At 44.2% G+C, this 23,072-nt stretch overlaps 2 protein-coding genes across 3 annotated transcripts in view; both read right to left on the bottom strand.

Annotated features, from left to right (window-relative positions):
• Positions 1–23,072, bottom strand: part of LOC129015142 (neuroblastoma breakpoint family member 11-like) — a 2,260,169-nt gene that overhangs the window by 512,203 nt on the left and 1,724,894 nt on the right.
• On the bottom strand, positions 1,514–5,723 carry TXNIP (thioredoxin interacting protein). 2 transcript variants are annotated; one of them, XM_054453034.1, is made up of 8 exons: positions 5,087–5,723; positions 4,470–4,542; positions 4,212–4,359; positions 3,997–4,099; positions 3,612–3,868; positions 3,349–3,505; positions 3,084–3,235; positions 1,514–2,954 (listed from the first exon to the last, which is right to left on the bottom strand). In XM_054453034.1, the coding sequence occupies exons 1-8, from the start codon at positions 5,334–5,336 to the stop codon at positions 2,919–2,921; spliced, it is 1,176 nt and encodes a 391-aa protein (XP_054309009.1). In that variant the 5' UTR covers positions 5,337–5,723; the 3' UTR covers positions 1,514–2,918. The 2 variants fall into 2 exon arrangements, with proteins under 2 accessions (XP_054309009.1, XP_063520209.1); XM_063664139.1 differs by having other exon boundaries at positions 1,514–3,235; positions 5,087–5,656.

Here is a 23,072-nt window from a genome sequence, read left to right as displayed (position 1 = left end):
AACTTCTGGGCTTGAATGATCCTCTTGCCTCAGCCTCTTGAGTAGCTAGGGATACAACACCCCACACTGATTTCATGTAGAATTTCCAGGAGCCTGTTATTTGGAATTAGTTTGTGGAAGTCCTCAGAAAAACCAATTCCCAAATAAGGACCAGGACCAGATCTGTGCAAATATTTAAATTGGCCATCCCAGGGTTTCTCACCTGTCAGTTCTTTAGGAATGAAAATCACTGCCGGGCGCCGTGGCTCATACCTGTAATCCCAGCACTTTAGGAGGCTGAGGTGGGTGAATCATGGGAAGTCAGGAGTTCGAGACCAGCCTGGCCGACATGGTGAAACCCCATCTCTACTAAAAATACGAAAATTAGCTGGGTGTGGTGGCTCATGCCTGTAATCCCAACTACTCAAGAGTCTGAGGTAGCAGAATCGCTTGAACCTGGGAGGCGGAGGTTGTATTGAGCCAAGATTGGGCCACTGCACTCCAGCTTAGGAGACAGAGCAAGACTCTATCTCAAAAAAAAAAAAAAAAAAAAAAAGAAAATCACACGAATTAAACATGGGATTGTGGTATTACTCTACTACTATTACCCTACAAGGAATAGGAACCACCAAAGCATCTAAGGGATGAGGGTGGAGTTGAATAGTTAGCAAACCTTTACTGAGTTATGTGCTTGGATAGGAACTGTGAAAATAAAAAATGGTTAGCTGCCTCCAAAGAATTTAATACTCATAACTCTATAAACTCTTAAGTCCTGAAGTTATCCTTGTTAGTATATAAATCAAGTTTACATTGGGAAGAAACCCTATGATAAAACCATATTGTAAAAAAGTGATCTTCAGCTGGGTGTAGTGTCTCACGCCTGTATTCCCAACTCTTTGGGAGGCCAGGGCCAGCAGATCACTTGAGCCCAGAAGCTTGAGGCCACCCTGGACAACATGGCAAAACCCCAACTCTGCAAAAAATTAAAAAATTAGTTGAGCATAGAAAAAACACATACACACACACACACACACACACAATTAGCTGAACGTAGTTGTGTATGCCTGTAGCCCAGCTATGTGGGAGGTGGAGATGGGAGGATCACTTGAGCCCAGGAAGTCAAGGCTGCAGTGAGCTAAGATCATGCTACTACACTCCAGCCTGGGTGAGTGAGACTGTCTCAAAAAAAGGAACTGCCACTCTTTTCTTTCAAATTCCCTCATAAACATCATTTCCCTTATTTCAAGAACCCATGAACTCCAAAACTGAAGGAATTTAGTAACGATTAACTATGGATTTGGAAAACTAATTTAGACAACCAGAAAATCCCAGTATAGTTCTTCAGTGAATCTGAAACATGCCTCAAACTGTTTCCCTCTCCACCTTCTAGCCCCCACTCTGCCGACATTCCTTAGGGTCCATAGGGAGTGTTTTCTCCACAAGGTTTTCATTAGCATGGATTGTTAAGCAGAGAAAAACTCCTTTAGACACACACCTTCTTTCCAAAAACTTTTCCAAAGCCATCTCACAGACATTTTTTTTCCATTAAAAAATCTTTATTTTTATTTTTTACAAAGAATATCCCCATCTGGGGTAAAAATATATCTGGTTAAGTACAAAATATAGTCTTTACCATACAAAAAGATACATAATACAAAAACATGAAACCATCTTCAGCCCACACTTTCTGGCTGTAATAACTCTCAGAAAAGGGTGGAGCTCAGTGCTCTGACACAGGACAGTGAACAAAGTGCTATGGCTGAGAGTGACTGACCAAGTGCTGGCAGCTGCAGTGAGGGGCCAATATCCCTAACACAGAGCAGGAAGGGGGTTCAAAGGGCTTTCGTGAAGACCTGCCCTCTAGTTTCTCATGGCAGTATTTGGAGGTTCTGATCACAGTGTTGGGCATCTTGATCGAGAGTTCCTCCTTGGGTTTGGAGAAGTCACAGTGGGCAAGGCTGACAGCAGCAACCCTTTCACATGATTTGAGTGTTAGAATTATATAATTCTGTACCTTGGGGCAAAATCTCAAAAAGTAGTAAAATTTTTTTTTTTGTCTTTGGGCTTAACCCTAGAGACACAGTAGACCAGTTTCAGCTTACATTTAAGATGGCAGAAGGGGAGAACAAAAAATTTGACAGGAACTAAAGTGCTAAGAACGTCACCTTAGAATCAATTCCAAGGACTTACATGAAGAGAAAAACATCCTCCCATATGAAAATATTTGCAATAGGAGAACACAGTGCAATAGGCTCCAAAAATGGCTTTTAAGACCTTTGGTGGGGCACAGTTACTACTGCTTTAAAAGCCAGGTTAAAGTATACTCTAAGCAAAGATGACCGTAGAGCAGCTAACTTCCTTTTTTATAATCACAGGGAGAGCTCTCTCCAATGTCCATCAAATCAGCTCTAGAAGGTTTTTCTTTTTTTTCTACAAGCGCACAAAGGGGAACACTGATTTTAAGAACCTCCTTTTCCCAAAGTTTTGGCCACAACTTCCCGTCTTCCTAGTTTGCTAAAATTGGCTCTTCTCCACATGATACATAAGTTCAAGGTCCAAAACTGTTATCACAATTTACAGAAAGCCTCCAAAAAACCTTGCAAAGCTTATGCCAGGAGGCCATTTTTACCTGACCTGAAACTACCTAAAAGGCCTCAATTTTCAGTGAGATCTGAGAAAATGCATGGGCCTGAATTTTTCTAGTCGTTTTTAAACCCATCCAACAAACACCCCTGTATCACAACATTGGTGCTGGCTGAGGATAAGTCCGCATCCTTTAAGGCCCAGGAGATTGCCTGCTGACCACCTCCTACATTAGGAAGTCAGAGGCTAAGGTGGATCCACACTCCATTGCAGAGACTGTTGAGTCTCTGAAAAAGTGAGTGTCCAGGAAGAGACAAAAAGAAACAAGTAGGTAAAGCTGCTTTTCTTCCACATGCTCACTGCACGTTGTTGTTGAGGATACAGGGATCCACCTAAACGAAGAAACAGACTATTTCAGTTCAGGTAAGAACTAAAAGAACAAACCAGTTTAGCAATCCATCTAAGTCAACTTCTTATAGAAAGCTTAGGACAAATTTAACAGTAAAGATGACAATCCTCACCTCAGTATAAGTAGGTGGTGGCATGAACTTGAACTCAGGGGCATACATAAAGATAGGGCTGTCTTGAGAGCCATCCATGTCATCTAGCAGAGGAGTGGTGGGGCTCTCCAATCGGTGATCTTCAGGAATGATATCCATATAGCAGGGAGGAGCTAGAAAAGAAAATATGGCCACATAAGAAGCCTGCCCAAGAAATGCTGGACCATCACAATTTTACAAACCCAGGTAGACCAGAAAGAAAGAAAAGACATTAGGTCTGGCTCACCTTCTGGGGTATCAGGGATGTTCAGATCTACCCAACTCATCTCAGAGCTGGTTCGGCTGGCCATGCTGGATGTTCTGCTGCTTAGACCTGATCTGCTGCCAATTACCAGGGGCAGGTCAAGGATGACCTTCTTGGATCCAGGAACGCTAACATAGATCTAGAAAGGAAGATGACAGTTTGTTAGACCAGAGGTCTGGAGAAACAAGACAGTTGTGGTAACAGATGAACAATTTCTCTGCTGAAGCCACCCTCCATCTACCCACCAGTAAGGAATATTCAACTCGAAGGATGTTGCAGCCCAGGATAGAAGGCCTGATCTTCTGCACCCGAAGGCTCTTGCCACGCCATGATGCGCATGTCCCTGAGATAATATGATTGCCTCTGACTGATGACAACTTCTGAGTCAGCACCTTGGTCTGGCCATTGGCAAGGTAAGTGTGGCGGGCCACAATGGCAGCTTTGGGGACCACAATTCGGGAACATGTATTCTCAAAGTCAGCATGGATGGAAATCTCATCACCTAGCAACGAGAAAAATGAAAACTTACTGATACTCAGTATAGTTGATGACACTTCCTCTACCCCAGTCCCATGCCCTTGCCCCTAAACCCAGTTCCTCTTGTAACTGCCATAAGCACTAGGATTTTACCTTCACAGAATCCTTTTCTGTCAATTCGAGCAGAGACAGACACCCGCCCATCAGGAATGAACATGCAGGAAACTTTCTTTTCCTTTTTAGCAGACACAGGTGCCTATGTAGAAAGGGATAAAAAGGTGTTTTGAGATGCTTCAATCTAATGCCCAAGACATCTGATTTATCATCCCCACGACCCAGGAGAATAGAATCTTTAAAATGAATCTCACCATTAAATCAGGGGTATTGACATCCACCAGATCCACTACTTCAAAGTTTTTCTTTGTCTCTTGAGTTGGCTGGCTCGGGCGGTCAAGAAAAGCCTTCACCCAGTAGTCTACACACCCATATTTTCCTTTGAAGGATGTTCCCAGAGGCCTGTCAAGAAAATGAAAATTTTAAAACGCTCTCCAAGAACAGTAAGTGATCAAAGGAGGGCAAGGTATTTTAGACAGAAAAGTTCAAAGATGTATTTAGCTGATATTTACCCCTGAGGAAGCTCAAAGCCAAACTTGTACTCATATTTGTTTCCAGGTCTCATGATCACCATCTCATTCTCACCTGAAGAGAAAGAAAATCGAGTAGCCATTAGGCTTCCTGTTACACTTAAAATGCATCTGTGTGATAAGGAATGCTTGGGTGGCATGTAAGGTATTGAAGTACCCCCAATTTCATCCCATATATATATTTTTTAATCATCCCATATTGTTCTTAAAGAGAAATTCTGATGTATTTTGTTGGGCAGCAAGTTGCCAAGCCCTGCAATGCTCAAAGATTCACCCAGGACAGTTCTCTACTAACATCTCAAACAGGAAGTAGACAAAGAATAAGCAACTTATGCACACATAAGACTTTAACTACCCGAGGCAACGCCCCTCAGGATCACCTTTAGGACACAGCACCATAAAAAATTGTACAAATCACCCTTTTTTTTTTTTTGGTGGGGGGGGGAAATGTCTGCAAATTAAAACAAAAAAAAGGAAGCAACAACAAGTAATTCAAACCACTCAAACTGAGCAACTTAAAACATTTCGTACAGGTTTTGTGTATTCAATTCTCTTCTCTAATCAGCTTTCACCCTCCAACAATGAATTGGGCCGCTTACCTGTTGGCTGGTCTTCCAGAAGAAGCGTGTCTTCATAGCGCAGGTACTCCGAAGTCTGTTTGCACTGCTGGGATCCCTGCATCCAAAGCACTTTAGCCACTCCGCAAGCCAGGATCCTAACGGCTTTGACACGAGTAACTTCACACACCTCCACTATCACCCGGCCAGCCACCTTCTCGCCACTGCCGTACACCTTTTCAGGGTCGTTAAAGACCACCTCAAAAGACTTGATCTTCTTGAACATCACCATGATGGAACTGAGTTGGTTTAAGAGTTAGAAATGACGGTGGAAGAAAAAAAAAGCTCCAAATCGAGGAAACTCCTTTGCAAAAAATTATTTCACTCTTTCTAAAGAATGAAGGTATTCTTAAGCAGTTTGAGCTTAAAAATAAAATAAGATTTAAACAAATGAATATTAACTACTAGGTTTTCGCAAAGGCGTCCAAAAAATTTACGCCGCTGGTTACACTAACCGATTTCAGAGAAAAAGCCTTCTTTCCCCCAATTGCTGGAGAAAAGATCCGATCTCCACAAGCACTCCTTTAGAAAGAAAGAGAGGTTAGTTTCAAACAGGAGGCGGAAACGTCTCTATATAGTAGCCCGGGCCAGAAGAGCCACGCGAGCCCTGGCCCGGAGGCTCGTGCTGCCCTCGTGCACATCCCTCCCATTGGCTGCCCGCTCCTTGTTTACCAGGAGCCCGACCAATCAGTGAGATCGCTGAGGCGCGTGGACACGGTGTGCTCCTGGCGGGGAAAATGGTTGTTGTGCTCTGGCGCGGCGCAGGGAGGGGGGAAGGGGGGGAAGGAGGGGAAGGAGGGGGCTGTTGAGCGTCTTCCCCCGGGTCCAGTGGAAGGAGGATCCCACTGACCCTAAAACCTAGCCAGGGCGACAGGCCATCGGAGGGCGGGTGTGGACGTTTCTGGTCTGAGAGCGGTGTTTTGAGGTAAAAGGAAAATGTGCTTATGAGGGAATTTCATGCCTAGTCTTAGCCAGTGCAATTACTTTAGAGCCTGTCGTTTATTCCTGGCTCATAAATAGCAAGTGTGTGAAAATCCCATAGCTCCAAGAATACTTTTAGGTTTGGGGCTGTGGAGCGCAGAATGCTTGGTGTTACTGTTCAGGAAGAGCCCTTTGTCCTTCTTTTGCCCCGCATCCCTATTAAGTATAAAAAACACCACCGTCTCTGAGGGAAAGGAGAACTTTCAGGCCTCATTGCGTCTGTAGGACTGATGTCTTCTCTTTCCCGTTCCAATCCCTTGGGGCTAGGGCTGGGGGCTGCGTGCCTGTGCTGTTCGTCACCACCCCCCTCCTTGTACCCTCTCTTCTGTTCTCTCTGTTCTCTGGAACGGATATAGGACGGGCGTGTTTACATCCTGTTGCTTATCCTGTCATCTCTTCAATTTCTACCTGCAAAGTTGGGGAACACTTTGTCTGTGTTCCCCATTTACCTCATTACCTCTTTAGTGAGGTGTGTCCAGGCGCTCATTATCTCCCACTCCCTACCTGCTTCTGGAAGAAAAGGAAAAGGGGGGGGAAAAATGATGCTTCACTCTTCACTTTCTTCCAGAGTTATGTTCACTCTTTCTTGTCTCCATCCCCTCTTCCAACTCACTAAATCAAATGTACATCCATAAATCTGTTTAAAAGCAAGAAAGTCCTCTTGTTTATATCCAAATTTTCAGTGGAGAGACGGCCACACACCTGTTTGAGGGAACAATTTTAAAAAATATTTTCAAAGGTTTTTCCCTAAACGGTTTAGAAAACAGTAAGAAGGAAAAGCGAAGAAAGATCGGTCACCAGAGCACTATAAATTCAAGCCAGAAGAGACCCTAACCTCCCTCTTCATTCTTTGTTGGTTTCGTTTGGCCAGCTGTCAGATGGATTTTCCCCTACTGGCTGTGAGATGCTTTAGGAGCTGAGTACTGAGAACTTACTCTTAAATGTAATAAGAAAAACCTGTATGCAAAAGTGCAGGAATTCTTCCTCCTTTTATTTGATTCATAGACCCTTCCTATGTCTGTGCTGGGGTATCAGAAGATTATTATCTAATTCCTTGTGCTGGAAAGAGGAAGATAATGTCCCAAGATTGAGATGGGGAGGTAACTAAGAAGCATTCAAGTATATTGAAACCCTACCCAATCAGCAAAAAAAAAACCTTATTCATTGCTGTTAAGGAGCCTTCTTCCTTCCTCAGACACCCTAGCTGGATTGACACCCTAAGGCTAACAAGTTACAACTCAACCCCAATATTAAGCAAGCTCAAGCATAGGCATCATGAGTCTCTTGGAAAACACACACACACATGCATTAAACCCCAGGAACATGTTGATCCTTAGGGTGTGTTTGAGGCGGCACCCTGTTCTAGAAACTTAACCGACTAGGCTTGAGGTGTTTTCAGTTGGTTAACAATATTGATTGAGTTACTGGGAGCAGAGGAGGTGGGACTCTTGACTGAAGTAATTTTTTTTTTTTTTTTTAAGATGGAATCTTGCTCTGTTGCCTAGGCTGGAGTGCAGTGGCCTGATCCCGGCTCACTGCAACCTCTGCCTCCTGGGTTAGAGCGATTCTCCGCCTCAACCTCCCGAGTACTTGGCATTACAGGCATGCCTTACCATGCCCAGCTAATTTTTGTATTTTTAGTAGAGACGGGGTTTCACCACGTTGCCCAAGATGGTCTTGAACTCCTGACCACAGGTGATCCACCCACCTTGGCCTCCCAAAGTGCTGGGATTACAGGCCTGAGCCACCGTGCCTGGCCTGACTGAAGTAATTTTAAAAGTTCAAAATTGTGGCTTCTGGGAGAACGTTTAGTTTGATGGGTATGGAAGTGTAACTATCGAACATCAAAATGCTGACAAATACATGAATCAATATTGTTAACTACATAGTCAATATTGTTAAATCTTGTTAAATCTTAACTACATACATTTTGAGGGAATAGGAAAGATGGTGACTAGTGATGGATCAGGGTGGTGGTACTATGGGACATCTTAAGAAAAGGGAACACTGGTATTTATTTGGGCACATCTCTGAAGTACTGAATTGCTGAGTTTTAAAAAATCCTATGACAATTCTCTCATTCTAAGTTTCTCTCCTGGGCTCTGGTTTCCTTGTATCTTCCCATTTGCAGAGCTTACTACAGACTACGTTGCTCTGTGTTATGCCTGGGTTCCTTTAAATGCCAAAAAATTATTTAGCTTTGGCAGCAGCAGCTGCTGCCTACCAGGCCTGTAGCCAAGGCATGTTCTGAAGTGGAGTCCTCCTGGACACAGTTGTTTACAACCTTTCACCTTGTAACCTGGTATTCTGATAAAAACCTGCCCCGATTCTCTTTTCCCAGTTCTTGGGTCTAAGAAAAAAGAAATTTTGTAAACTCTTGTCCTAAAATCAGGGTATAAAAACACTTGTGAGGTTTGGGAAAAGGGGTGGGCCAAGGAGGAACAGCAAAGTAGGGCACAGTCCAAGAGTTTTGCAAGTTGGATCATCTTTATCTGCCCCTTCTCTACCCTCTTCAGTCCCAGTGCCAATAGGAAACCAAGTGGTGATTGTTGTTTGTTTGCTTTACTGCAGGTGACAGAATAAAGCCAGCACTTTCAGGGAGGGAAGTGCCCTCAGCACTTTGTTGCCAGTCAGAGACAAGACACTGATTGCATTTGTCTTTTCTTTAACCTCTGGCCTGACATTTAGAACATGAAGACTCATAGTTCTTAATGCAGAACAAAGCCCTTTCTTGGTCCTTTTAATCACTTCTCTCACCTCTACTCTGTAAACTTCCCTTTTATCCTTACCCATTTTCCTTTCTCTCTGTCTTTTTTTTTCCACATAGGGTCTCACTCTCACCCAGGTTGGAATGCAGTGTCACTTGGCTCACTGAAACCTCCGCATCCCAGGCTCAAGCGATACTCCCACCTCACCCTCCCGAATAGCTGGGACTACAGATGTGCTCCACCACGCCTAGGTAATTTTTGTATTTTTGGTAGAGATGGGGTTTCACCATGTTAGCCAGGCTGGTCTCAAACTCCTGCTCAAGCAGTCCGCCTACCTCGGCCTCCCAAAGTGCTGGGATTATAGGCACTCTTTTCCTTTTCAATTTTTTCCCTAAGGAATTTAGAGGCAAATTAAGAGTTTGAAGACTGCCCAAGTCAAAGATCAATAAGAATCAATTAACAATTGTAAGCCAGGTGTGGTGGCTCATGCCTGTAATCCCAGCACTTTGGGAGGCTGAAATGGGAAGATCACTTGAGGCCAGGAATTCAAGATCACCCTGGGCATTGTAGTGAGACCCCATCTCTCTTTTAAAACAAAACAAAACAAAAAAGGCTGGGCGCGGTGGCTCACGCCTGTAATCCCGGCACTTTGGGAGGCCAAGGCGGGCAAATCATGAGGTCAGGAGATCGAGACCATCCTGGCCAACACGGTGAAACCCCGTCTCTACTAAAAATACAAAAAATTAGCCGGGCGTGGTGGCAGGCGCCTATAGTCCCAGCTACTCAGGAGGCTGAGGCAGGAGAATGGCGTGAACCTGAGAGGTGGAGCTTGCAGTGAGCCAAGATCTCGCTACTGCACTCCAGCCTGGGCGACAAAGGGAGACTCCATCCCCCCCCCAAAAAAAGAAAGAAATTGTATAGCATGTTAGAGTTCCAAGTGACTTTTTAAGTAATTGCCATTTATTGAGCACCTATAATGAACCAAGTCCTTTATATAATTATGTCAGTGATATTTATAAGGTCATCTGTCGTGTTGTTCTAGAAAGTATTTGAGGTTAGATTGTTTCATTTAATTCTCTCAATAACCTTGTGACTCAGTGTTGGTTCAGTCAGACTCAGAAGTGAAGTAATTTGCCTGAGGTCACAGATTTTTTAAGTAGAGCAAGATCTTTAACCCGCCCGCGTCTGTCTAAAAGTATGTACTGTAAAAATGTGTTGGCTTGGCTCTCAGTGCTTTGATACACAGTATCTTGTTTGATTCTCACAACAGGCTTATAAAGGATTCAGGGCAAGACTCAGAGAATTTTAGAGTTAAAGGGGACTGTAGCAGTCTTTTATTTTTTTTTAAACCAGTTCTTATTTTGGTTAAGTGACTTGACCTGGGACATAAGCTAGTATCTGGTGGAGCCACTCTCCAAACCCAGGATTCTCTTTATTTTCTATTTGTTTATTTTGTTGTTGCCCAGACTGGAGTACAGTGGCACAAGCATAGCTCAGTAGCGGGAACTACTAGGAACACACACCATACCCAGCTAATTTTTTTTTTTTTTTGAGAAAGGGTCTTACTCCGTCACCAGGCTGGAGTGCAGTGACATGACCATGTCTCACTGTAACCTCAACCTCCAGGGCTGAGGTGATCCTTCCACCTTGGCCTCCTGAGTAGCTGGGACTACAGGCACATGCCAGGCTAATTTTTGTATATTTTGGTAGAGATGGAGTCTTGCCATGTTGCCAGGGCTGGTCTGGAACACCTGGGCTCAAGCTATCCACTCACCTTGGCCTCCCAAAGTGCTGGAATTATAGATATGAGCCACCATGTCCAATCTTGTTTTTTAATTTAGTTTTAACTTTTAAAAATATCTCATCTGGAAGCCCACATTTCATGTTTACTGAGATCAATTTTTCTACCATGATAAGCAAAGGATAGAGATCTCAGTATTGTCCAATGTCACGGCAAGATGGGGAGAGGGGCTGAATTAACTTGTTTGGAGGTATTGTAGGCCCATTTAAGATAGTTCTTTTTGGCTGGGCATAGTGGCTCACGCCTGTAATCCCAGCACTTTGGGAGGTCAAGGCAGACACATCAACTGAGGTCAGGAGTTTGAGACCAGCCTGACCAACAAGGAGAAACCCTGTCTCTACTAATAATACAAAATTAGCCGGGTGTGGTGGCGCATGCCTGTAATCCCAGTTACTCAGGAGGCTGAGGCAGGAGAATCGCTTGAACCTGGGAGGTGGAGGTTGCAGTGAGTCAAGATTGCACTCCAGCCTGGGCAACAAGAGCAAAACTCCGTCTCAAAAAAAAAAAAAAAAAAAAATTTTTTTTCTTTTCTGAAGGCCCTTACAGTAACTTCCTAAAGGTAGTTCTTTTTCTTTTCTTTCTTTTTTTTGTAATTAGCTTTATTTATTTATCTATTTACTTTTGAGACAAGGTCTTACTCTGTCACCCAGGCTGGAGTGCGGTGGCATGATCTCGGCTCGCTGCAACCTCCACCTCCCAGGTTCAAGCGATTCTCCTGTCTCAGCCTCCCTAGTAGCTGGGATTATAGGCACCCGCCACCATGCCCAGCTAATTTTTTTGTAGTTTTAGTAGAGGCAGGGTTTCACCCTTTTGGCCAGGCTGGTCTTGAAATTCTGACCTCAGGTGATCCACCCGCCTTGGCCTCCCAAAATGCTGGGATTACAGGTTTGAGCCACCATGCCCAGCTTTATTTATTTGTTTTTTATATAGAGTCTCACTCTGTCACTCAGGCTGGAGTGCAATGGCATGATCTTGGCTCACTGCAACCTCTGCCTCCCAGGTTCAAACGATTCTCCTCTGCCTCCAGAGTAGTTGGGATTACAGGCGTTGGCCAGGCTGGTCTTGAACGCCTGACCTCAAGTGATCCACCCACCTCGGCCTCCCAAAGTGAAGGATTATAGGCGTGAGCCACTGTGCTGGGCCATAGTTCTTAAAGTTGCCTTTATACATGATAAAAATATCTTATTTCCCTTCTCATGTTATTACAGTTTTTTTTTTTTTTTTGAGACAGTCTCTGTCTGTCACCCAGGCTGGAGTGCAGTGGCTTGATCTTGGCTCACTGCAGCCTCCGCCTCCCGGGTTCAAGCGATTCTTCTGCCTCAGCCTCCCGAGTAGCTGGGATTACAGGCGCCCACCACCAAGCCCAACTAATTTTTGTATTTTTAGTAGAGATGGGGTTTCACCACGTTGGGCAAGCCGGTCTCGAACTCCTGACCTTAAATGATCCACCCACTTCGGCCTCCCAGAGTGTTGAGATTACAGGCGTGAGCCACTGTGCCCAGGTGGTATTCTTTTACTGTCAAATTTCTTAAGAGAATAACCTATATCAGCTTTCTCTGTGGACTGAACTTGTCCCTTTGTAGTCTGCTTTCTGGTCTCTCTGAAAAGATTTTCTTCAGGGTCTCCAGCGGAAATTGGAGTAGTTTTTATTTTCTTTTCCTTTTTTTTTGAAATGGAGTCTTGCTCTGTCACCCAGGCTGGAGTGCCTTGTTGCGATCTTGGCTCACTGCAACCTCTGCCTGCTGGGTTCATGCAATTCTCGTGCCTCAGCCTCCCAAGTAGCTGGGATTACAGACGTGTGCTACCACGCCCAGCTAATTTTTGATTTTTAGTAGAGACCGGGTTTCGTCATGTTGGTCAGGCTCGTCTCAAGCTCCTTACCTCAAGTGATCCACCCACCTCGACCTCCCGAAGTGCTGGGATTACAGGCATGAGCCACCATACCTGGCAAAATCAACGTAGGGTTTTTTTTTTTTTTTTTTTTTTTGAGACAGGGTCTCACTCTGTTGCCCAGGCTGGAGTGCAATGGCGCGATCTCGGCTCACTGCAACTTCCGCCTCCTGGCTTCAAGCAATTCTCCTGCCTCAGCTTCCTGAGTAGCTGGGATTACAGGCACGTGCCACCACACCCGGCTAATTTTTGTATCTTCAGTAGAGATGGGGTTTCACCATGCTGGCCAGGCTGGTCTGGAACTCCTGACCTCAGGCAATCCACCTACCTTGGCCTCCCACAGTGCTGGGATTACAGGCATTAGCCACTGTGCCTGGCCAGTCAGAATACTTTTTATAGGCTTTATTCCTTTTGACTTCTATATGATTTGGAAACTACCATCTTTTAAAATTTTAAACACTTATCTTGACTTTTGGACTTCATCCTTTTCTCCTTTGCTAACAATTCTTTTTTTTTTCTACTCCCTGAAAATTCTTCTTAAGGGCTTGTCCTGGGCCCTCTCCTTTTCTTTCTTGAAGTTTCACTTTTCAGTTTGACTATCTGTACATCACTCTGTGTAAATGACTTTAAATCTATGCTGTACCTTTAGCCTGTCTCCAAAGTTCCAGCTGGTATCTCAAATTCAGCTTGTCTAGTAATGAATTCATAATCTTTCCCTGGTGCTCAAACCCATTTCTTTGCCTTGTTTTTTTTTTTTTTTTTTTTTTTTTGAGACGGAGTTTCGCTCTTGTTGCCCAGGCTGGAGTGCAATGGCACGATCTCAGCTCACCGCAACATCCGCCTCCCAGGTTCAAGCAATTCTCCTGCCTCATCCTCCCAAGTAGCTGGGATTACAGGCATGCAGCACCACACCCAGCTAATTCTGTGCTTTTAGTAGAGACTGGGTTTCTCCATGTTGAGGCTGGTCTCGAACTCCTGACCCTGACCTAGGTGATCCGCCCGCCTCGGCCTCCCAAAGTGCTGGGATTACAGGCATGAGCCACCGCGCCCGGCCTTTTTTTTTTTTCCCCCCTTCTTCTTTCTTTCTTTTTGAGACAAGGTCTCGCTCTGTCACACAGGTTGGATTGCACTGGTGGGATCAGGGATCGTAGCATACTGCAACCTTGAACTCCCGCACTCAAGGGATCCTCCTGCCTCAGCCTCCCAAGTAGCTAGGACCACAGGCATGCGCCACCATGCCCAGCTAATTCTTTAATTTTTGGTACAGATGAGATCTCATTTTGTTGCCTAGGCTGGTCTCAAACTCCTGGGCTCAAGGGATCATTCCACCTTGGCCTCCCAAAGTGCTAGTATCATGGGTATGAGCCACTGCCCCCAGCCTCCTTGTTTGTTTTAATAGAACCATTATATATTCCCCTAGTTATAAAGGCTTAAAATCCAGGGATTGCCTTTAATTCCTTCCTCTCTGTCATGCCCCGCATCCAGTCAACTGCTGAATTCTATAGAGCCGTCTTTCTAGTGTTTCTAGCACCTATCTCCTGTTTCTTATTCTACTGCCACCATTCTGGTTTATGTTTTTGTTACTTTTGCCTAGATTACTTTAATAGCTTTTAACTGATTTTCCTGCTGTAATCTATAGAACATCACTAGATTAACTCACAGAATTGAGTTCCTGTGTGTTCCTATAATAATGCAAAATGTATTGCTTACTGAATCACATTTAAATGCTTCAACCTGGCATTTAAGCCTTCACGAAATGTCCTCAACCAAATTTTCTCGTTCATTTCCCACTATTTCCTCATATGTGTACCCTATACTTCAGCCAAAACTGAGCACTCAGTGTTCCCTTAATATATCCTTCTCTGTCTTTATGTCCCTGCTTACATTTTTTCCTTGTACCTGGAGTGCCTGTCCTTCCCCATCTCTGCTTTTTGAAATTTTACCCACTCTTCTGTAGACAGCCAAATAATTTTTCCTCTATTAAAACTTTCTTGGCTGGGCGCTTGGTTCACGCCTGTAATCCCGGCACTTTGAGAGGCCGAGGTGGGTGGATCACCTGAGGTCAGGAGTTTGAGACCAGCCTGGCCAACAAGGTGAAACCCCATCTCTACTAAAATACGAAAATTAGCAGGGCATGGTGGCAGGTGCCTGTAATCCCAGCTACTTGGGAGGCTGAAGCAGGAGAATTGCTTGAACCCGGGAGGTGGAGGTTGCAGTGAGCTGAGATCATGCTGCTGCACTCCAGCCTGGGTGACAGGGTGAGACTCTATCTCAAAGCAACAAAGCAAAAACAAAAACGTTTCTTGCTTCCCAATCCCCTCAACTTTTTTTTTTTTTTTTTTTTAAGATAGAGTCTCACTCTGTTACCCAGGCTGGAGTACAGTGGTGCTATCATGGCTCACTGCAGCCTCGATCTCACAGGTTCAAACAGCCCTCCCACCTCAGCCTCCCGAGTAGCTGGGACTACAGGGGCATGCAACCACACCCAGCTAACTTAAAAAAAAAAAAAAAAACTTGTAGAGACAGGGTTTCACCATGTAGCCCAGGCTGGTCTTGAACTCCTGAGCTCAAGCGATCCACCCGCCTCAGCTTCTCAAAGTGCTGGGATTATAGGTATGAGCCACCATGCCCAGCCAATCCCCTCATCTTTTACCTTACAATCAAATATTTTTTCATTCTCTTTGGAATACTCCATAGCACATTTATATTTCTCACATAGCACGAACATGTAAAGTGCCTTTTCTCTCCTAATTAATCCCTAGAGAATAGAAACTATGCCCTTTTTTATCTTTGTATTCTTCCTAGCATCTATTAGAGCACATTTCACAGAATAAATATATTATTAAATATAAATTGAGGCCAGGTGCAGTGGCTCATGCTTGTAATCCCAGCATTTTGGGAGGCTGAGGCAGGCAGATCACTTGAGCTCACAAGTTCGAGACCAGCCTGGGCAACATGGGGAAACCCTGTCTGTACTAAAAATAAAAAAAAAGTTAGCTGTGTGTGATGGTGCACGCCTGTAGTCCCAGCTCCTTGGAAGGCTGAGGTGGGAGGATGGCTTGAATTGCCACGTAAAAAAAAAAAAAATATATATATATATATATATACACACAGACACACACACACACACACACATACATACATGTAGAGATAGATTGATTGAAATGATAGATTGGGTTATGTCTCTGGATAGAATATACCACTAATTCAGATCCTAGTATTATTTCTTATTACTGTTAGACTTGACACCTCAACCTCAGTTTCTTATGCTAAACTGTATCATATTTGTCCCTCCTCAAAGCCTGTGGCCCAAATATGTATCAGAGCAGGGACGGTAAGGAGGCGAGAGGTGATGGTTTGTTTTTCTGTGAGAAGAAAATTGGACTGCGTTGGTGTTTATAAGTATGAGGGAGATGGGACATTGTGTGCTCAACCCAACTTCCCCTTTTCTGAGAAATTATTTCTTACACAATTCAGAAATACAGTTGACTCAGCTCTGCCACCTAGTGGGCAGTTTAATATACTGTCAAAATTCTTAGTCCAAGAATTGTCTCAAACAAATAAAAGCTTTTTTGAGAGCCGAAACAGCCCAGATCACTCCCCTGAGTGGCAAAGATGATTCTTGATTATGAGAAGGAACAAATGAAGGAAATGTGGTGTTCATGAATGAGGGAAAGAAATTATACATTAAAACAAGTTTCTATTTTTTTATTCAGACTGACAATTAATACTTTCTTTTCTAAGAAAAATTTTTAAAACATTTATTTATTTTTCTAGATCCATCAATGCCTTTTGAAAAAATAAATTAATTTTTTTAAGAAATAAATTAATTTTTTTAAGAGATGGGCCTCTCTCTTGCCCAGGCTGGAGTGCTGTCGTGTGATCAGCTCACTGCAGTCTCTGACTCTTGGGCTCAAGCAACCCCTGCCCTCAGCCTCCTGAGGAACTGGGACTATCACCATGCCTAGTTAATTTTAAGTTTTTTGTAGATATGGGGGTCTTGCTATGTTGCCCAGTCTGGTCTCCAACTCTTGGGCTCTAGTGATCCTCCCACCTCGATCTTCCAAAGTGTTGGGATGACAGGCATGAGCCACTGTGCCAGGTCAGTACTTTCTTTTTTTTTTTTGAGGTGGAGTTTTGCTCTTGTCGTCCAGGCTGGAGTGCAATGGGGCGATCTCGGCTCACCGCAACCTCCACCTCCCAGGTTCAAGCGATTCTCCTGCCTCAGCCTCCTGAGTAGCTGGGATTACAGGCATGTGCCACCACACCTGGCTTATTTTGTATTTTTAGTAGAGACAGGGTTTCTCCATGTTGGTCAGGCTGGTCTTGAACTCCCGACCTCGGGTGATCTGCCCACCTTGGCCTCCCAAAGTGCTGGGATTACAGGTGTGAGCCACCATGCCCGGCCAGTACTTTCTTTGTTAATTATATTTTGTCATCTATATATCTATATATATGCATTATAACGCAGTTGCACAAACATTTGATTCTCACCAGGTAAGCAGGAAGACATTTTGCAGAAGAGAATATTGTGATTCAGAGAACTCAAATGACTTGCCTATGATCACACAGCTAGGACAAAATTCCTAGTGAGTCCCTGAGCTTTAAAAAAAAAAAATCATCTTATCCAGGTGTGGTGGCTCACACCTGTAATTCCAGCACTTTGGGAGGCTGAGGCGGGCAGACCACCTGAGGTCAGGAGTTCAAGACCAACCTGACCAACATGGTGAAACCTCGTCTCAACTGAAAATACAAAAATTAGCTGGGCATGATGGTGGGCACCTGTAATCCCAGCTACTTGGGAGGCTGAGGCAGGAGAATCACTTGAACCTGGGAGGCGGAGGTTGCAGTGAGCCAAGATTGTGCTACTGCACTCCAGCCTGGGTGATAGAGCAAGACTCTGTCTCAAAAAAAAAAAAAAAAGTTATCTCCTTTGTAAAGCTTTCTCTGATTTCTACATTTATTTTTCATTTTTAATTAATTAATTTTTAAATTTTTATCTATTTATTTTTTGAGACAGGATTTCACTCTGTTACCCAGGCTGGAGTGCAGTGGTGCAATCTCAGCTCACTGCAGCCTCGACCTCCTGGGCTCAAGCAATCCTTCCAGCTTAGCCTCCTGAGTAGCTGGGACCACAGGCACACACCACCACTCCCGGCTAATTTTTTGTATTTTTTGTAGAGAAGGGGTTTTGCCATATTGCCCAGGCTGGTCTTGAACTCTTGAGCTGAAGCAATCCGCCCACCTCAGCCTCCCAAAGTGCTGGGATTACACATATGGGCCACTGCGCCTGGCCTTTAATTTATTTTTAATTCTTTTATTGAGACAGGGTCTTGCTCTGTCACCCAGGTTGGAGTGCAGTAGTGCGATCATAGCTCACTGCAGCCCCAACCTCCTGGGCTCAACTGATCCTGCCACCTCAGCCTCCCAAGTAGCTGGGACTATAGGCATGTGCCACCACAACCAGCTAATTTTTTATTTTTTTGTAGAGACGGGGGTCTCACCATGTTGCCCAGGCTGGTATCAAACTCCCGGGCTCAAGCAGTCCTCCTACCTTGGCCTCCCAAAGTGCTGGGATTACAGGCATGAGTCACTGCTCCCAGCCAGCCTACTTTTTTGAAAATATGACTTAGTTTCTCAAAGTAGAAGTGTTGTATCAAAGACTGACTATGTGAAACCCTTAATATTAAAAATGTTGGTTCTGTGCCAGGTGGGGTGGCTCATGCTATAATCCTTGCATTTTGGGAGGCCAGGGTAGGTGGGTTGCTTGAGCTCAGGAGTTCGAGACCAGCTTGGGCAACATGGCGAAAACCCATCTATACAAAAAATACAAAAAACAAAAAATTAGATGGGAGTGGTGGCTAGCACAGTAGTCTCAGCTACTTAGGGGGCTGAGGCAGGAGGATTGCTTGAACCTAGGAGGTCAAGGCTGCAGTGAGCTAAGATTGAGCCACTGCACTCCAGCCTGGGTGATGAAGTGAGAACCTGTCTCCAAAAAAAAAAAAATTAGTTCTCTGAACCAATAGCAAAGAATGATTCCAAAATAGCCCTGTATTGGAGGTAGAATCTAGTTATTCTTCCTGGTTTTTCTTTTTCAGTTTCTCAAAGCCCACCCTCCATTTATATAACTTTTATCTCAGGAAACCTATGTAACTTATTTCTTCTGTTAATTATTGGAAAAATAATTAGTAATTTGGTTTGGGAGTACACAGAAAAATTGAGGAAGTCCTTTTATTTCCTAGTTTTATGTCTTCTTTCCCTTCCTTAGTGCTGATATGGTTTCCTGGCACTGATTTTGAGAACTATAATTACTGGGCGATGGCTATTATCTCTGTTTCCTTGAGAAGAAATGTGGGAAGGAACTTGCCATGAAGTACATAGGGTGGAGTATAGTAGGGAGGGAGGTGTTTGGTTGATCTGAGAAGTGGTTGAGATGGTCACAAAGTTAAGTGGAAAAAGCTCAGGCCAAGGTGGAAATGAGGGTGGGGAATGAAGTCTTACTGTGTTGCCCAGGCTGGAGTGCAGTGGCATGATCTTGGCTCACTGCAACCTCCGCCTCCCCGGTTCAAGTGATTCTCCTGCTTTAGTCTCAAACCGCTGGGATTATAGGCACCAGCCACCACACCCGGCTAATTTTTTATTTTTAGTAGAGTCAGGGTTTCCCCATGTCCGCGGCTGGTCTCAAACTTCAGACCTCAAGTGATCCACCCGCCTTGGACTCCCAAAATGCTGGGATTACAGGCGTGAGCCACTGCACCTGCCCAGAAATGCTCCTCTTTTTGTTTTTTGGGTTTTCTTTTGAGAGGGAGTCTCACTGTGTCGCCAGGCTGGACCGCAGTGGCACAATGTCAGCTCGCTGCAACCTCGGACTCCTGGGTTCAAGAGATTCTCCTGCCTCAGCCTCCCAAGTAGCTGGGATTACAGGCATGCACCACCACGCGCAGCTAATTTTTGTATTTTTAGTAGAGACGGGGTTTCACCATGTTTGCCGGGCTGATCTCAAACTCCTGACCTCAGGTGATCCTCCCACCTCAGCCTCCCAAAGTGCTAGGATTACAGACATGAGCCACTGCGCCCAGCCAAATGCTCCTCTCTTTAATCAATGTAATGTAACATCATGTAGTTAAAAATCACATGGTATTAAATGATTTTACAAAAAACAGCAGTCCTCAAGCCCAAGCCCCTTTTTCTTTTTTTTTTTTTTTTTTTGAGACAGGATCTTACTCCGTCACCCAGGCTGGAGTGCAGTGGGATAATCTTGGCCCCAGGCTGGAGTGCAGTGGTGTGATCTCGGCTCACTGCAACCTCCACCTCCTAGCTTCAAGCAATTCTCCTGCCTCAGCCACCTGAATAGCTGGGATTACAGGCCCACACCACCACGTCTGGCTAATTTTTGTATTTTTAGTAGAGACGAGGTTTCACCATGTTGGCCAGCTGGTCTTGAACTCCTGGCCCAAGTGATCTTCCCCCAACTTGGCCTCTCAAAGGTCTGGGATTATAAGCATGAATCACCACACCCGGCCCCCGCCCCCCTTTTTTTTGAGACAGGATCTCACTCTATCACCCAGGCCAGAGTGCAGTGGCATGATCATGGCTCACTGCAGCCTTGACTTTCTGGGCTCAGGTGTACCTCCTGCCTTAGCCTCCCAAGTATCTGGGACTATAGGCACATACTACCATGCCCAGCTAATTTTTATATATTTTGTAGAGACAGGGTTTTGCTGTGTTGCCCAGGCTGGTCTCGAACTCCTGGACTCAAGGGATCCATCGACCTAGGCCTCTTAAATCCATGCCTAGGATTACAGGCATGAGCCACTGCACCCTGCCTCTTTCAGCTTTTTCATCTGGTATGCACTTCATATTTCTTTTTCTTTCTTTCTTTTTTTTTTTTTGAGAGAGAGTCTTGCTCTGTTCCCCAAGCTGGAGTGCAGTGGCGCAATCTCAGCTCACTGCAACCTCCACCTCCTGGGTTCAAGTGATTCTACTGCCTCAGCCTTCCAAATAGCTGGGACTACAGGCCCATGCCACCACGCTGGGCTAATTTTTGTATTTTTAGTGGAGATGGGGTTTCCCATGTTGGCCAGGCTGGTCTTGAACTCCTGGCCTCAGGTGATCCACCAGCCTTGGCCTCCCAAAGTGCTGGGATTACAGGCGTAAACCACCGTGCCTGGACTATTTTCCTTATTAAAAACATTTACAGATCATGTGCCAGACTAGGTGTTGAAAATATAAAAATACAACTAGGATGGGTGTGGTGGCTCATGCCTGTAATCCCAGCTACTTGGGAGGCTGAGGCATGAGAATTGCTTGAACCTGGGAGGTGGAGGATAGGGTGAGCTGAGATTGGGCCACTGCACTCCAGTCTGGCGACACAGCGAGAGCGACAGAGCCTGCTTCATACCCCTTTGTAAGCCATCCCTCCTTCTCTCTGCCCATCCCTTAAGCAAGCATTGAGGTCCTTTTCTCACTATATATTTGCTAACATTCTATAATATTTTGAGAGGCTGAAGTGGGTGGATGTCTTGAGGTCAGGAGTTTGAGACCAGCCTGACCAACATGGTGAAACCCATCTCTACTAAAAATACAAAAAGTAGACGGGCCTGGTGGTGCATGCCTGTAGTCGCAGCTACTCGGGAGGCTGAGGCAGGAGAATCGCTTGAACCTGGGGTGCGGAGGTTGCAGTGAGCTGAGATTGTGCCACTGCACTCCAGCCTGGGCAACAGTGAGAGACTCCATCTCAAAAAAAAAAAAAAAAAAAAGGAAACAAAATACATATTAGACATATCTACTCTCTTACGGTTATAGAAATTGAAATTTTAACTCTTACATCATGCTATATTCCCACCTTTCCTTTCCCCTTACCTCATCCTCCCAATAGAAAGTTGTAGCATAGTTCTGGCTGAATCAATAGTCAGTGTTTACATTAGTATTACTGTGTAAATGATATCCATTGAGGAGCCAAGTAGTATATATTGATTATTTCATGTCTTTAACAACCCTTTGTTTATTGTTAAACTATAATTTATTTAACATTTTACTTTGTTTACTATGTACCTATCTTCAGCTTATTTCCTAAATGTCAGTTCTGGCAAATGCCTATTAATATTTTCTCTCAAATGGTCAACATATCAGATAATCTTAGACGATAATTTTTCTTTTCCTGGAAACTTGCCTCATTGTCTGCCAAGTCACTTTTTAGTCACTAGCACCACCTGCTGACTCTTGATGAAGTGGAAAGACAGAATTATGATTCACGGGGTTGATGTCTTAAACCGGAAAATCTTTCTGTGGTCTCTGACTTTGAGAATGACATTCTGGAGGAAGGAATGTGGTCCTTGTCATAGGAGTAGCGGAGAATATAAAATCACTAAATAAGCTCCTTCCTTTGTTCTGTCATCCTCTTCGTTTGTATGTTTCCTAGAAGAAGGAAAGTCTCTGTTGTAATCTTCCTTATGCTATGGTCATTCTAACCCTTTTGTCTGATCTACCAAGAAAAGAGAGAAAGATGTGCTACTCATTAAAAGAAAAACAAAACTACAGCTTTATTGAAGTATACTTAATGTATGATAAATTGTACATATTTAAGGTGTATCATTTCATGGGTTTTGACATATACAAATATATATGTCTCCATGAAACCACTGTCACAATCAAAATGATGAACATATCTATCACCCCCATGAGTTTCGTCATGCCCCTTTGGGTTGTTTTGAGACAGAGTCTTGGTCTGTCGTGTAGGCTGGAGCGCAGTGGCGTGATGTCGGCTTTGTGCAACCTCCACCTCCTGGGTTCAAGCGATTCTTGTGCCTCAGCCTCCTGAGTAACTGGGATTTCAGGCTCGTGCTACCACACCCAGTAGAGACAGGGCATTTTAGTGGAGACAGGGTTTTTAGTGGAGACAGGGTTTTTAGTAGAGACAGGGCTTTTTATTAGAGACAGGGTTCTGCCATGTTGGCCAGGCTGGTCTCAAACCCCTGGCTTCAAGTTATCCACCCTCCTAAGCCTCCCAAAATGCTGGGATTGCTGGTGTGAGCCACCGCACCCAGCCTACTTCATGCCCCTTTGTAAGCCATCCCTCCTTCACTCTGCCCATTCCTTAAGCAACCATTGATCACCTTTTCTCACTATATGTTTGCTAACATTTTATATATTTTTACAGTCCATGATCTGCTGAAGATTTTTAATAATTTGATATGAATGGAAGCAGATGGTATATACTCTTTTTTTTTTTTTTGCAGGGCGACAGCTTTTTTCACGTGCATAATTACTTTGAGATTTATCCATGTTGTGTGTATCAGGAACTGATTTCATTTTATTTCTGTCTATTCAATTATGTGAATTTACTACAATTGGTGTATCCATTCACCATTTCAACATTGAGTTGTTTCCAGTTTTTCGTTATTACAGATGAAACTGTTATAAGCATTTGTATATAAGTTTTTGTGCAGCACATGTTATCATTTCTCTTGGGTCAGTACCTAAGTTTGGAATGTCTGGTTTGTATGGTAAGTGTACACTTACCTTTTAACGAACTGCCAAACTGTTTTACAAAGTAGTTGTACCATTTTACATTCCCACCAACAGCACA

This window comes from Pongo pygmaeus, chromosome 1 (assembly GCF_028885625.2).
Source record: "Pongo pygmaeus isolate AG05252 chromosome 1, NHGRI_mPonPyg2-v2.0_pri, whole genome shotgun sequence".
Lineage (NCBI taxonomy): Eukaryota > Metazoa > Chordata > Mammalia > Primates > Hominidae > Pongo > Pongo pygmaeus.
The sequence above is the reverse complement of the archived record's forward strand: the minus strand, read 5'-3'. Positions and strand labels throughout refer to the sequence as shown.